Source organism: Castor canadensis, chromosome 16 (genome assembly GCF_047511655.1).
Source record: "Castor canadensis chromosome 16, mCasCan1.hap1v2, whole genome shotgun sequence".
Lineage (NCBI taxonomy): Eukaryota > Metazoa > Chordata > Mammalia > Rodentia > Castoridae > Castor > Castor canadensis.
Window position 1 is genome coordinate 85,903,982 of NC_133401.1, and position 14,284 is coordinate 85,918,265.

The 14,284-nt window shown below is 51.3% G+C and overlaps 1 protein-coding gene across 10 annotated transcripts in view; it reads left to right on the plus strand.

Moving 5' to 3' along the window:
- Nucleotides 1-9,631, plus strand: part of Ranbp17 (RAN binding protein 17) — a 281,635-nt gene extending 272,004 nt beyond the window's left edge. For all 10 annotated transcript variants that reach the window (XM_074057769.1, XM_074057776.1, XM_074057770.1 and 7 more), the window contains 3 exons: nt 4,331-4,429; nt 6,198-6,325; nt 8,129-9,631. In XM_074057769.1, coding sequence (XP_073913870.1) covers nt 4,331-4,429; nt 6,198-6,325; nt 8,129-8,225 — 324 coding nt within the window. In that variant the 3' untranslated portion in view covers nt 8,226-9,631. The remainder of the gene's footprint in view (nt 1-4,330; nt 4,430-6,197; nt 6,326-8,128) is intronic.
- Nucleotides 9,632-14,284: the final 4,653 nt, after the last annotated feature.

A 14,284-nucleotide genomic window follows, 5' to 3' on the forward strand; every position in this document is an offset into this window, starting at 1 on the left:
TCCTGGCCTTCTGAAGGCCACTTACCTGGGCTGCAGAGTTCCTGAGACTCAGAAGAAGCAGCTGGTGTGTTTGTTATGGGCTGTTCCTCAAAGCATCGTCAACTCGTTGCATCAAAATCAGGGATGATCTGGCTCTGCCAGGGGTATGGATAATTTTGTATCATACACAGATAAACAGATTAAAGCCCTTGTCCTGCACTGCAGACACCCTCAGCAGTGGCCCTGGTCAGCTGCCTTTGCTCCTTCCCCATCCCCTCACTCGAGGCACAAGAATGCTCTGTCTTCAGTTCTCACCTTTGCTTTGGTCTTTCCTTTTATTTCACCTTCCTTCATCTAAGCGAAAGCCTCCTCTTCCAGCCATCCTTTCTACCACTGTTCAGACAGAATGGGTTTTTCTGGCCCCATTCCTGTTTTCCATGTTTCTTATCATCTAGCAGCAAAATTGCAGTATGCCTAAAGTGTCATACAGCCCTAAGCAAAGAGGTGAGACAGGGAGGCAAGACCTGGAGCTCCCTAATGAACTGAGCATCTGATCCCTGTAGGACCAGAGTTCACATGTCACTTCAGGCTTAGTGCTGTCTCTGATACAAATGGGGACGGGAGGGAGGGGCTTTAGTTTTTTTTTTTTAAACTTATTTATTACAACATCTTATGGAACACTTTCTGTTACGTTATTCAATGCACTCAAAATTAACACTGGAGGGCGTTCACTTTATAGGGAGTATTATAACTCAAAGGAAATCAGCCACACATCCAGAAGGCCCACTGAAGGGGCAGGTGAGCCATTCATCCCATCCTCTCAGTCTCCACAAGTCATCCTGCCTCAGTTACCGACAGCCTTAGGGTAGCAGACAGCAGGTTGGCACAATGGACTCAGGTAGACCTTGGCATACACCATGCTTCAGCCCCTCATCCTGTAGCCGCAAGGCCTTGAACAAGTGACTTCCTCACTCAGGACCTCAGAGCCTTTGCATGTTAAAACAGAAGGCTGCGCCTACTTCCCACAGCCAGTCTGTATGCAAGTGTCTCGAGTGCGAGCCCTCTCCTCAAACCATAGCTTCTATTATTAGATGGTGGGAAACTCGTCAGACAAGGCCACTCCTAGATGGACATGCTTGTCTTTTAAAATGATGCTGCCTCAGCCTTTGGCCTATGTGACCTGAAAGCCCAGAACAGTGGCCTCCTTGGGAGCTGCTGGATATAGGGACAGTATAACCAGCAGAAGAGTTCTCAGGCTGAGTCATATAATCAAGGTCCTGGGAAGTAAACCCTGGCTTACTTTAGGTATTCAGCATTTCAAGGTTGCCCATAGATTGAGGCCAGAACTTGTGTTTTCTGTACCATGCCCTTCAGCTCTTTGCTCTTTACATCAAAGTAGCGTAGTACATGCTTACTGCCAAGCATGAACCACGAATCCTGCCTGTCGTTCAGCAAGAGGTAGAGCCGGACACCTGGGAAGCACCTTGCTGCAGACGGTTTAGAGAGGCAGATGTGCTCTGCTCAGTGCCCATCCCGTGTTACCCTGAAAACAGGAGAGGACCTGGGTCATACAGCACTGCTGTTTGATTTTTTCTGGGTCACATATTTGTAGAGGAATTTGGTGTTTTATTTATGAGATTACAATTCTTCAGAGCAGCAGGGTCACTGCATTCAAAATCTGTACTAACGTGTGCCAAAACAAAAGTTCCAGCCTGCTTCCTGCCTGGGGTTAGGTTTGGGCTATAGAGCTCAGTGAAGGTAGGTCATAGCAAGGAGACGTTGACCTCATTCCTCTGTCTAGTTCAGGACATGAGCTAGGGTCCAAGGTACTTCCACTAGGTTGTGCCAGGGAGGCAGCCACAGTGGCAATAGGGAACGTTACATTGAATGCCTACTGTGTGCAAAGCACAGTACAAAATGTTTGATGTATGTAGAAAGAGAGTCATCATAGTATCCCTTCCAGGCAGTCGTTGCAACCCCTACTTTCTTTGCAAGGATGAAAAGGCTCAGAGACTTGGTAGTGCCTCAAGTTAAGTGGAAGATTGGCCTCAATCCTTCATTGAGAGAAATTTCCTGCAAACTCCTACCAAAACCTGAAAGGAGGGGAGAAAAGAGAATGAGGAATCACCTGAGCAGCGTGGGTTGTAGTTTTCCCCAGCTGATGGGCCGGTCACCCGACTCCCCTTTCCAGACGACCCATCGCTGCTTTGGCAAAATAGCTGCTTCCGCTAATGGCAGTCGGTAGCATGTGTTTCTGGACATAGGCCCTCTGAAATGTAGCCGGGGCCAGGAAAATTAGAAGTGGCCATGCCGTCATGCCCCTGGCAGTGTTGGAAGTGAGTGGAAGTTGGGGGCCAGGAGCCCTAGCTCACACAGCCATTCCTGCCCAACACACCCATGGTGTCTGGTGACAGTGCAGGCCAGCCTTGTCACTCGCTGTGTCCTTAGCCACAGAGACTTTCCAGGGCTCTTCCATGTGAGAAGAGATACAAGAACACTGATCCCAAAGGAACTACCCCACACATCCTACTCCAGGATTATTAGGAAAAATAATTGTGGAAATGGGCTGCCACACCAGAGCCTTTTAAGCAGGTTGCTCACTACTTTACATATTTCCAGAAAAGTAAAAAAGAAAAAAAATCATCCATTTTGGCCAACTTTATTTTTAGAAAAGCATTTTATTCAAACATCCCCTTGCTTATTACAGACATAAATACATGCATTCAGACAAATGAATACACGAGAGAACCGTAAGAAGTAATTGGCACATCACTTCAGGATGCTTTGTCAGTTACTGGAGGAATTTGGTGCCTCTAACTTTAATCTTCTCCATTGAAATATCCATTCTGCCTTCAGATTGTGAAGCCCATAATATTTTAGATTGTCTCCATGGATCTGTTAGTTTTGCTTGTCAATTTAATTTGTGGCTCTATGATGACTTTGGGTGGCTTGTTAGATTGTACATGGAAGCGTGATCAGCAGATGACGTTCAGTGAGACCAGGCTGGATGTGCCACAGGCGGGGCACAGAAGGTTGTATCTGCACCCATGACCAGCACACTGGTGTGCGGTTGGCAGAGCTCAGAGTGGCAGAGGATACTCGTCACTGGCTCTGCACCTTCAGTGTCTACAGCACTTCTGGTTCTTCAGACTCTCACATGCATTGTCACATTGGCTTCTCAGCACCTCCTTGTGCTAGATTCTTATTTCCCTTTTGAGAGCTAGTGAAACTGAGACACGGAAAGAGGTTCAGTAACTTGCCAGACAACACTGTGCCAGTAGGGTTGCCAGAAAGGCATGAGAACCCAAGCAAGTGAGTTCGAAGCGGTCCAGTTGGAGTCAAAGCCCTGTTGACCAACAGGTGGTGGTCCTTGTCACATAATTGCTCCATCCCCTAGATCCATGGGAACAGGAGGCTGCCGTGGAACAGGAGTCCAGGAAGGAGAAGCTGTAGCTTTAGCTCCATATAACAAGTGCCATGGCCTGGGCAGCAGCCTCGCCCAGCCTCCCTCCCGTAGCCTCACCTGTACAGGGCACATGCCATGTTCCTGCCTTTGCCACAGGGCCATCTCTGGCTCCCTTGCCATCATGGTGAAGTCCAGATTCCTCAGTGTGGCCTTCCAGCCTGGCCCTGGGGGGTCTCACTTCTGGCTCCACACTCCCCCTACCCCTTATCCCCTCCTCTTTGGGGCTTTCTCTGCTGAGCTGAGCACGTTTCTGACGAGCTTCTTAAAGGTTGCGCTCTCTGCGCAGTCTCCTGACTTCTCTTCGAGAACTCAGAGGCATCTTTCCTTCCTCTGCACGCCCTCAGCACTTTTCCAGCCCTGTTCCTGTTACTTCCCTTCTGGGAGGTCTTCCCCAGGAGGCTTCCATCTCCTCAGGCACAGAGGCTGTAGTAGATGCCTGTGTGTCTTCTGGAATTTAAGAGAATGGACAGGTGAGTGACAGTGAAGGGAGAATGATTCAAGACGGTCAGCAGTCTGAGCTGGCAGGAGTGGGTCCCAGCCTCCCTCCTGGACTGTGGCCTCTGGAGCAGCGAGCAGGGCCTTTGCCTGCTGCCCTCAACCAGAGGAACACGTAAGGGACAAGAGGCCTCTGTGGCCTCAGACTCCGCCCACCCAGCATGTCCTTGCTGGGCTTTTGGTGATGGAGAATCTTCCTCAGGGAGCTGGGGGTCTTCCGAAAGGCGGTACAGGCAGGTTTCGAGGCTTCCAGAGCCAAATCTGCCTGTCTAGGAAAAGCCACTGTGGCCACTGGCAAGATGGAAGTGTGTGTCATAAGCGTACCAGAGGCCAGGGAGTCGGGGGCTCTGAGCTAAGGCCTCCCAGGCTTCATGTGGCTCTGTCTTGCAGATGATGTCCATCCTCATGAACACCATTGTCTTCGAAGACTGTCGGAACCAGTGGTCAGTGTCCCGGCCTCTCCTGGGGCTCATCCTGCTCAACGAGAAGGTGGGTATGATGCAGGGAGGTCCCAGGGGGAGGGAGAAGTGACGCAGGGCAGCGCTGTGGCACTGAGGATGAGGAGCAGAGACTTTGACAACCCCAAGGCAAGGCCATAACACCCCAAGACTTTGGATCTTCCGTTAGCAGAGGCCTCCGGGCCCCACACACTGGGTGTGGGTTTGCTCGGCGGTGTGTCAAGGTCACCCTCACTTCCCTCACCTGTTCCAGGGTAATTCCGAGGAAAACCCTTGACCTCCCCCCTTGGCCTCTTGTTGTATCTGGGATCCCCACCACTATTGATGGGCTGCTGCAGCCCTTCAGGGACTCGTGCATCGTGTCACTGCCCTTCATTGGGGGGCACGTGTCTCTCCAACCTCTGCAGGGCACTGGCCACCCTGGGAGCCTCTCCAGCTTCCTCTGGAACCCACCCTGGCTCCCCAGCACAGCAAGAACAGTGCATTACTGCTTGGGAGAATGAATTGTCTATACAATGAGATAGTACGGGGAAAAAGTCAGTGAGATGCAAGGCAGCCGTATACATTAAAATTCAAACTAAAATCCCAGCCTTGGAAGGAAACTAATAGAAGAAGAAAATATATCAAAACGAGCAGCGCGGCCCCATCCTTCACCTGTGCTGAAGGATCCAATTTTAGCCACATTCAATAGCACTGTCATTCATCTTCCCTTGGTGCTACTGTGATTTAAATCCAAGCTCTATAAAAGAAAGCAGTTCTTTTAAAATGATTGAGAGGGAATAAGGGCAAATTCAGTGTTTAGAAAAAGCTTATGACATCACAATATTATACTTTACTGATGGAGGCAATATTTCACGGTTTGGGATGAAAAACTAATAATTTTCTATTTGGTGTGAGTCACGGCATCATTATAAAAGGGAAGAATAAGTAGTTTTGTGCATTCCCAATCTTGTTCAGGAAGGCATTGTGGTTTAAGTGTAATGCCTCTGATAGATGGTATTTAAGTATTAGTCTGACTACATATTAATTACGTGTGTTTTTTGATGCGAGCTGTTTTAATGCATGATAGAAATTAAGTACCATGCTGCTTGAGCTTGGGAAAATGAACACATGCCTGGCAAAGTGTGTCTTTGTGCTGAAATTAGGCTGTTTCCAGTGATTAGGAGCTCTGTGCCGTGTCGAGGTTTATGCTTGTGTGAAAGTCCACACACAAAAGGGGCTGTCCAGTTATCTGTGACCAGGCATTTTTTTTTTTAGTGACAAGATACTTTTTTTAGTACCAGCAAGAACTAAGCGAGCCCCTCCAGCACCCAGCCTCCGCAGAGCAGACCTGTCCATCCCACAAGGACAGAGACTTGGAACACAGCCCAGAGCTGTTGGCAGAGCGGTTCACGATGCCAGGAAAGATGAGGCCCCTCAGTCACCCAGCCTGCTCCCTGGGCGTTTTGTGAAGTCCTTCCCCTCAGTCTGGGGGCTTCCTCACTCTGCCTCTCTGATGTGTGGAGATGAGACTTAGTGTGTTCAGCCCTGCCTGGAGGAAGGAAGGCTCCACGAGCCTCACGGTGACAGGAAAACACTTCCAGCAAGATGGGTTTGTGAGAAGGGTGACACAATTTGCACCTAGCCTTGTCTCTGGCTGAGGTTTTCTCTAAGGGCTTAAGGCTCAGTACAGCCCTGGGTGAAAACCCCTGTGAGCACCAGGGAGCCCTGAACAGACGGAGCTGGTCTGCCTTCGGCCCATTGCTTTCTTGGGGCCAGGTGTGGAGTGCAAGCCTTGACACCGCTTTGTCTCCCATTAGTACTTCAGTGAGCTGAGAGCAAGTCTGATAAGCACCCAGCCTCTCCCCAAGCAGGAGGCCCTCGCCCAGTGCTTCAGGAACCTGATGGAAGGGGTGGAGCAGAACATGTCCGTCAAGAACAGAGACAGGTGAGCACAGCCCGGGAGGCATCTCCAGTTGAAAATAACTGCACTGCTCACACACCGACAGGGCTTTTCTGCTGTTCCCTGTGGTCCTGGCCAGTTCACTTCCAGTCAGTACACACCACTGCATGTTTGCTCCCCTCCGAGCCAAATGCTAGGCACTGCACAGGGATACAAAGATAAATGAGATGCAGCCTTTGCCCTGAAGCTGCTTACAGTCCAGCAGGAGGGAGGTGACAGATACTGATGGGAAGGTCACAAGAGGAAGGTCTGGATCTGACCTGCCTCAGGAGAGGAGGAAAGACTTCCTGGCGGTTTTGAGTTTTACCCCTGCCCCCACTGTAGGCGGCTCTGCTTCCCCAGCAGCAAAATGGAGATGGACTCATTGTGATGTCTGAAAATAACAGACTGTGTGAAGGATTTGTTCCTTCCAATGCCTGTCCTTTAAGAGTGGCTAGTGGCAGTTGCCAGTGAGATCTAAATGAAAATTTATCAGCCATTCATTCAGTCCACAGACTTTGTTGAGACTGCTGTTGCAGGCATTGAGACTACCTTTGGTACGCAACTGCTGCTGGCTCCTGCCCTCACGGAGCTTGCACTCCAGGGGAGGAGACAGACAGTAGTGGATGACAGAGGAAGAAAGTGTGCAGGACAGACATTTCATCAGTGTAGTGGGCTCAAACACTCCACCATCAGTCACCCAGGGACACAGCAGTGTGACCTGGAGCCACCAGCCTGGCTCTGGAAGTGCAGGCACACTCCCTTCCTGTCACTTCACTCTCAGATAAGTGCAGGGGACCAGAAAGAGTCATGATGAATGAGGGAACTGGTGCTGCCAGGGGGCTTGTTTCACCTGAAGCGTGGGAACTCAAGGGGTACCCCTGCACTGATGTGAGAGATGCCATCAGCAGCCCTCCTGGTGTCAAGAGCTCACGTGATGTCTGCAAGGACTGGCTGCTTTCCCTGTGCCCAGCGCAGTTGGGCGTGCGGCGGGGCGGGGCGGTGGGGTTGGGTGGTGAGTTGAGTGGGATGTGGCAAGGAGGGGCCGCAGTGGGGAAGGCCCAGCTGACCCAGAAAATGTCACCCCTCAGTTCTTTAAGGAGCTTCTTGCATTAGGCACCAAGACGAGAGGTTAGGTATTCATCCAAGCTCACCTAGCTACAAGTGGCAGAGCTATAAGTTGAACCCAGCTTGCCCAACCCAGTGCCCCCTTTTCTCTCTCCCTCCCTTTCTCTCTCCCTCCCTTTCTCTCTCCTCTCCCTCTCTCTCTCCCTATCTCTCTCTCTATCTCTCTCTCTCTGACAAGGTTTCATTACATAGCCTAGGCTGGCCTCAAATTCATTGTCCTGCCTTAGCCGCCCGAGTGCTATAGGGATTACAGGCGTGCACCAGCATGCCTTTCTGCCCCTCATTTTCAACCACTAAATTCACTTTGGGATGAGGGCACTAAAACTTACCTGTGAGAAGACCTGAGATACTAAATTATTAAATCAGTTCTAGTACTCAGTCCAGCACTTGGCACATAAACTTTGGTTCTTCTCTTTTCATTCTTTACCATCTATATGTCATTTGACTTTTAAAAAATGTTTTAAATAGTAGAATCTTTAAATACACTCCACCCCCAGAATGGTCAGCGTGGATTTGGATTGGGCGGCCTGTGGCCAGCAGCAGTGGGGGCAGAAGTGGAGGGAGGTGCTCAGAGCACTCTGGAGCTGCGTCAGGAGGGGCTCTCTCCAGGATCCTGCACTCCGCAGTGGCCCTTGTCCAGAGGGCCAGCCAGGCTCTGAGGTCCTGCCCCTCTTTCCGCAGGTTCACCCAGAACCTCTCTGTCTTCAGAAGAGACGTAGCCGAGGCCCTGCGCAGCAATGGCCACATGGAGCCATGCAGCCTGGACATGATGAGTTGACAGTGACCCCCAACACTGCTGAGGAGCCCTCACCAGGAGACTCGAGGGTCCGGGACAGGACAGGGATGCTGGCTAGCCCAGGGGATCTATTTTTCAAAACAAAAGCCCTACTTTTTTTTAAGTCTGACCTACTTATAATAATTTATAATAGTGCACAACAGTGTAAACCCAGCCCTTGCTCTGGAAAAGCAAAACATATGTTTTCAGTCTTTGTATCCGAGACCATTGTCTCAGCTCTCATAATGCCCACAAAGGGTTACAGACAGTGTTTAACCAAAGAACCCAATAAACCAGGTTTGCCCCTAAGTGTGTGCTAGTTAATGGTCCTGCAGTCGAGGCTGTCAATTTGTTGGGAACGCAGCCTTCAACATGGATCCTGGATTGAGACAAATGCCACTTGATTTGAACCTGTTGAATTAGTAGCTTGCTCTGCGTCTGGAAGAAGCCTGGTAAGGGAGTCTGGGCTGGGGATGTCTAGAGCAAGCCTGGGAGCCACAGAGCCTCCCCCAGGGCCGCACACAGGCTCTCTGCCTCAGCAGCATCTGATAAAGTTGAGAGACAGTAACACAATTAAATGACTTATAAACAACGTTTGCTCTCCGCTGGCCTAAATCTGAGTGGCTCCGTCTAGGAGGAAGCTGTGCAGTTCCTGCCTGCAGAGAGCGCTTCAGAAGGAGACTTGAGGCCCAGTGAGAAGTTCTGCTGCTCCTACACCTACACCTTCTGATTTTTAAGAGAACCTGAAGGTAACTGAGTAAGACACAGCATTTGGAGCAGTTCCGCCTTCTTGAGCCACCCAAATTGGTTCCTGGTGCTAAAGTTGAGGTTTTCAGCGATGAGAGGCCACTGGTCTCCATCCCTCCACAGACCTCTTACTGCTGTGGATTGTGACTCAATCCAAACCCAGAAAAGTGAGGGAAACCTTTACACTTTTCAGCCCACGGTAACCAGGCTGCTTAGTTAAGATTGCCCCTGCCGAGTGCTCTGTCCTCACACTCAGGCTCACAGAAAGTGGTGAATTTCTCCCAGTTTCTGGTGAGACACGAATGGCTGTTGAACAAGACCAAGTGTGCAGGCCCCAGTGTAATCTCTCCTCTCGGGCACATCACCCACGTTTATCTCAGAAGGTTATCATTTCCACACATGAAAGAAACCGGGGTACTGTGCTATAGGTGGGAAAACCTTAGTATTTAGGGGGTGCACGAGACTGGGCCTTACTCAGTTTCATTAGGAAACACAGTTTTCCTTGAGGGCAAGTTCTGAACACAGTGAAGAAGCATCAGTTGTTCAGATAAGCTTGACAAGAATTTCTGTTTCTTGGGGCTTATAACTGCGCCCGTTCCAAAAACTGCATCATAGAAGGCATGTCCCGTGCCAGCACTGCTCTCTCTACTGTTTGCATTAAAATGTTCACAAAAAAGTGCCAGCGTGTGCTCACTTCTGTTTGCCTCAGTGCCAGAGGTCACGTGGGGGAGGCTTCATCAGACTTGGCCTTGGAGAGCTGCTCTGGGGAGGTGGCGGGGGGGACGACTGGCCAGCATGGAGCATCCTCTGGACTTTTCCACACACTCTCCCTTGGTGCTCACAACAGCCCCGTGAAGGCAGGCAGCATTAGTCCCCATGCAGATGTGAAATATGGCTGAGAAAGGTTACGGTTGACACAAGACACGTAGGCAGAACGTGAACCCAGATTTCTAACCTCAGAGGAACTCCTGGCCACCTCCAATGGTGAAGTAAAATGTTAAGGTTTAGAAGAACTCTTATTCCTACCAAATGACCCTAGAAGTTAGTGGCTTAGAACAAAGCCTACTGTCTCCCAGCCCCTGGAGATGGGCCCTGGCTCAGCATCTCCCACGGACTGCGCTCAGGGTTATTGCCACAGCTGTGATCACCTCTCGGTCCAAAGAGGGAAGTCCCTGCATCTGAGCTCCCTCGTGATGGTCACCTCGGTTCCTTGCCACATGGGCCTCTGACAACATGGAGTCCGCCTTCACCAGAGAAGGCCTCCGTCACCTTGTCTGTGTTCTGTCCACAGTTGGAAGCTCTAGGTCCAGCCCATACACAGGGGAGGGCCACACACAGACTGAGGGCTAGGACGTGGGAACAAAAGCCTTTGCTCAGCAAGGTTAAGTTTGGGCTCCGGGTTTCTCCCTCAAAACTGGGAAAGGAATCATGGTTTTCCCTGAGGACTAAGTTCCATCATAAGCCGTTCCTCTAGGAGGAGAAGGAAGTGGGAAGCTGAGTGAAAGACCCCAGACCCCACAGGGTGGGGGAACCTGCTTCAGGACCTTAGAGTCTGTCTTGTGGGGCCACAGTGGGACTCATGGGAAAGTGGTCTCAGTGGTCTCTGTAGGGCCATTCTGTCCCAATGTTATAATGGACACGTAAGAACACTCCCAGAACACCTGTGGAGAGGTCACAAAAGCCCACTGGTGTCACTCCTGTGCGTTCTGATCAGATCCCAGACGTGGGCAGCAACAGGAAAACTGTGCCTGAAATTGTATGGGACTGCCACCCCATCGGCACAGGGCTAGAGTGGGGACGTGGCACATTTGGTCAGTCACCATCTTGGCAGGTTCTTGTGCAGACAGATGAGTTGTTCATGCAGTGTAGCTGCTAAGCTAGTGCACGCAAGAAGCAGCCAGGAGGGGTCCTGACTCCAGAGCCTGGCCCTGCCTGTTCTAGATGTTTGTGCTTTTCCGTGCTTCCCCATTAGCCTTCTCTAGGAAAGAGACCGAAGATCACAGGGTCCCTGCACCATGTGCAATGATCTGAACAGCCCAGAAAAGCCTCCAGGGGTCTTGGGAGCGAGGACCCCTTTCAGCAAGCAGAACTGGACTGGCATGCGGCCATTAATTGAGATCAGCACCCAGGATAGCTAAGTGCCCACAGAGCTGAGCACAAAACAAAGAGTAGGGTAGGTGGGTTTGGGGAGAAGAGTTGCAGAAAGAAAGGCCTGATGTACAGGAACCTCAGGCAGAGCCCGGCCAGTCCAGAGGCTGGGAGCAGTAGCATCTGAGAGCACTGGCTGCTTCTGATGGGGAAAAGGAGAAGGGCAGGAGCCAAGCACATTCCATCCCCAGCACCAAGGACAGGGCAGACTAGGGTAAGAAGGGAGAAAGAAGTCTCAAGACAGACCATCTTTTGAACGTGCCTTGCAAGTGGCCATCTCCTCAATTTCCCAGTTAGCATGTCAAGTGTGACACCCATTTTAGAGATGAGAAAGCTGAGACTTTCTGAAAGACGCCCGTGGACACGGTGGACAGGCCAAGATGCAAAGTCAGGTCTGAAACGTGCGTTTTCCACAAGAGTCACTTGAGCCAGGGCCTTCATGACTGGGACCTGGGACCCTTTGTGACTCCAGCCTGATAGGACATCCCAGAGAGAGGCCAGTCTGTACCTGGGCCTTGGCGCTGTGTCTGGGTTCTGCCACCCATTCATCCTCCTGAATTTCATAAAATCGTTCTTGACTTTTTAATGTTTTATTGAGGTGCAAGTTTACGATGACAGCAAACCTTTCCAACTACAGCGAGAGTAACCTGCTTCCTTGGCATATTAAAACTAATGTCAGTGGATTTTACGTCCCATAGTTTGGATTGCTGATAAGAGCGTTTCTTTGACAAGATTCTTTTTGAGGTTTACAGAAAGCGTAATAAAATATGTAAGTTACATTTCCACAAACAAAAGCCATAACATAAGTTATTTATAAGCGCGAGATACAAACAGTTTCAAGGTAAATAAACCATAAAGGGTACCTGCAACATCCATCTTAATGTAATTTGCCCAACAAAACTGTTGAAACAAAGTCAAATTTAGTAGAGAAATCTGTCAGGAAGAGAGGAAAGCTGTAGAGCAAAAATGGGAAAATGGCTGACGGGTTTGGAAGAAACAAAATGTGAGGTCAGGCTTGGGGCCCTCAGAAGACCATGGCCTGTGGTGGCCGCAGTGGCTGCTGGGTCCCTGCCACAGCACACCCTGCCATCAGCACGAGCTCAGACTCCCCAGGCATGGCTTCCACCAGCCCCTCCGAGGAGGAAAGGAGTCTCTCCTCCCTCCCCTTTCTGCCTGCCAGCTCCCTGCCAGGCTTGGTCCCCCAAGGCCAGGGTCTGGGTCTGGCCGTCCAAGGACCCTGGAAATCATTCATCTACCCATTCGTTCACCTGCCACAGACAAGGCCTCTGGCCTCATGGAGCTGGCACGCAGGATGAAGGAGACAGGTAGCTCTGGTTCCACAGAGGTGGAAATAAACAGGGATGAAGAGTGACTTAGGGCCAGAGGATGGGCCAGAGCCATCCTTTCCCCAGGGGGCAGGGGCACCGGCCATGAAGAGCAGCAAGGAGAAGGCTGAACTGTGTCCCTGCAATTCCAGGACCTGGTTCTGACCCCTTTGTCCTTGTCCCTCGCCTGCCCCATGGTATTTAGTACTGTCAACTCCTGGTGTTGATTCTCCAGGAGCCAGGCCCTGCACCCAGTCCAAGACATGGAATCCAATGCCGCCCACAGTTCTGCCCTAAACGCACCCCACCACGCCAGCCTCAGGGGCCCTGGGCTCCTTCACAGTCCTGCGGCCAGGAATCTTTACTTCCTCCTTCCAGAGTAAAGATGGACACGAGGCAAGCGAACAGTGAGGGGGCTTTCTGGGCCGGACAGTCCTGGCATCCCACTCCCTCCACACCCCCACATGCTGCCAGGCAAGGGATCTCACAGCCCCAGCTGCAGTGCCCAGCCCTTCAGTCCTCCCAGTGGGATGACGGACTCCATCAGGTGGGGAGACTGAGCCCCAAAGTCAGGATATGGCCCAGGAAATTTGAGTAGGTGTTCAGTAAATAAATATTTGTCAAGTGAATGTCTTGAGAACAAGAAGGCGTCAAGTCGCCCAACACAGGTCGGTCAGCGACCGTGACATGAGGACACGGGGTGTGTGCCAAAGTATGTGCTTGCATCTTTTTCTGTGGAAGTAGCCCAAGTCTCGCCAGTGCTTCACGTCGATGATAGCTGACCCCAATACACTTAAGAGCCCTGATTCAACCTCTACGCCACTTCACCGAGAATTTAATCCAAAGAACACAGGAAGTCCAGGCAGAGTAAACCTGCAGGAAGCTGGGGCTCCGGCACTGGGCTCAAGGACCAGTTGGAAACTCCAGCCTGGCCTCTTGTCCCTCAGCCCCACCCACTCCCCCGGGATGCCCAGCAAGGCCTCCACCTGCAGCCTGGAAGTCTCTGGGTCCCAGGAGCCCTGGCCCGGTCAGCTGCTACCAGGTACAAATGTACAACCTCAAGTGCAAATTGAAACATGCGCGTTCAAACCAGTGCTCACGAGGAAAACATACGCCTCGTATACATTTATTTTAAAAAAGAAAGAAAAACTGACAAAATGAATTAAATTCTCACCTTAACGAAGAAGAAGTTAACTCATCAAAACATTCATGAAAGACGAAATCGGAATGATTTAAGACCAATAAAACAGAGCAGCCTTCAGCAAGCGTGACCAAGACTCCCAGAAGAGTAAGGGCGCTGCCGGTGAACAAGGGACATCAGCTGCCACAGCCTCCCAGGAGTCAGGTGAAGAGGCTGTCCCAGCATCACAACCCTGCACCCGAAAACCTGCATGAGACACTAGAAAGTGGCCCCGTTTCCCAACTTCTCATCAGACCACCACTCCCTCCCCAGAGTTTCTGGTTCAGGGGGTCTGGGCTGGGGTCCAAGAAGGTGCATTGCTAGAAGGTTCCCAGGTGCCACTAGCTGCTAGTCTGGGAACGCGAGAAGCCCCTGTCCACCGCAGGTTATCAGCTGGGAAAGCAGCTCACCAACACATGCCGGGGCTGGGGCTGGCCACGCTGCACCTCTCCCTCCCCACCCCGTGCTGGTCACCTCTGCGGCCGCCCTGTCCTTCGCCTGCCCCTGGGAGCGGTCAGGCAGAAGCTGGCCGGAAAGTGGAGCTGGTGAGGGGCCAACCCCATGCGGGGGGAGGGGAAGCCTCTTCTGCGCCCCAGTTCCCTGTAGGTCAAAAATGGAGGTCAACAAGAGCCCTTTCCCCACAGGCTGAATAATGACCGCCA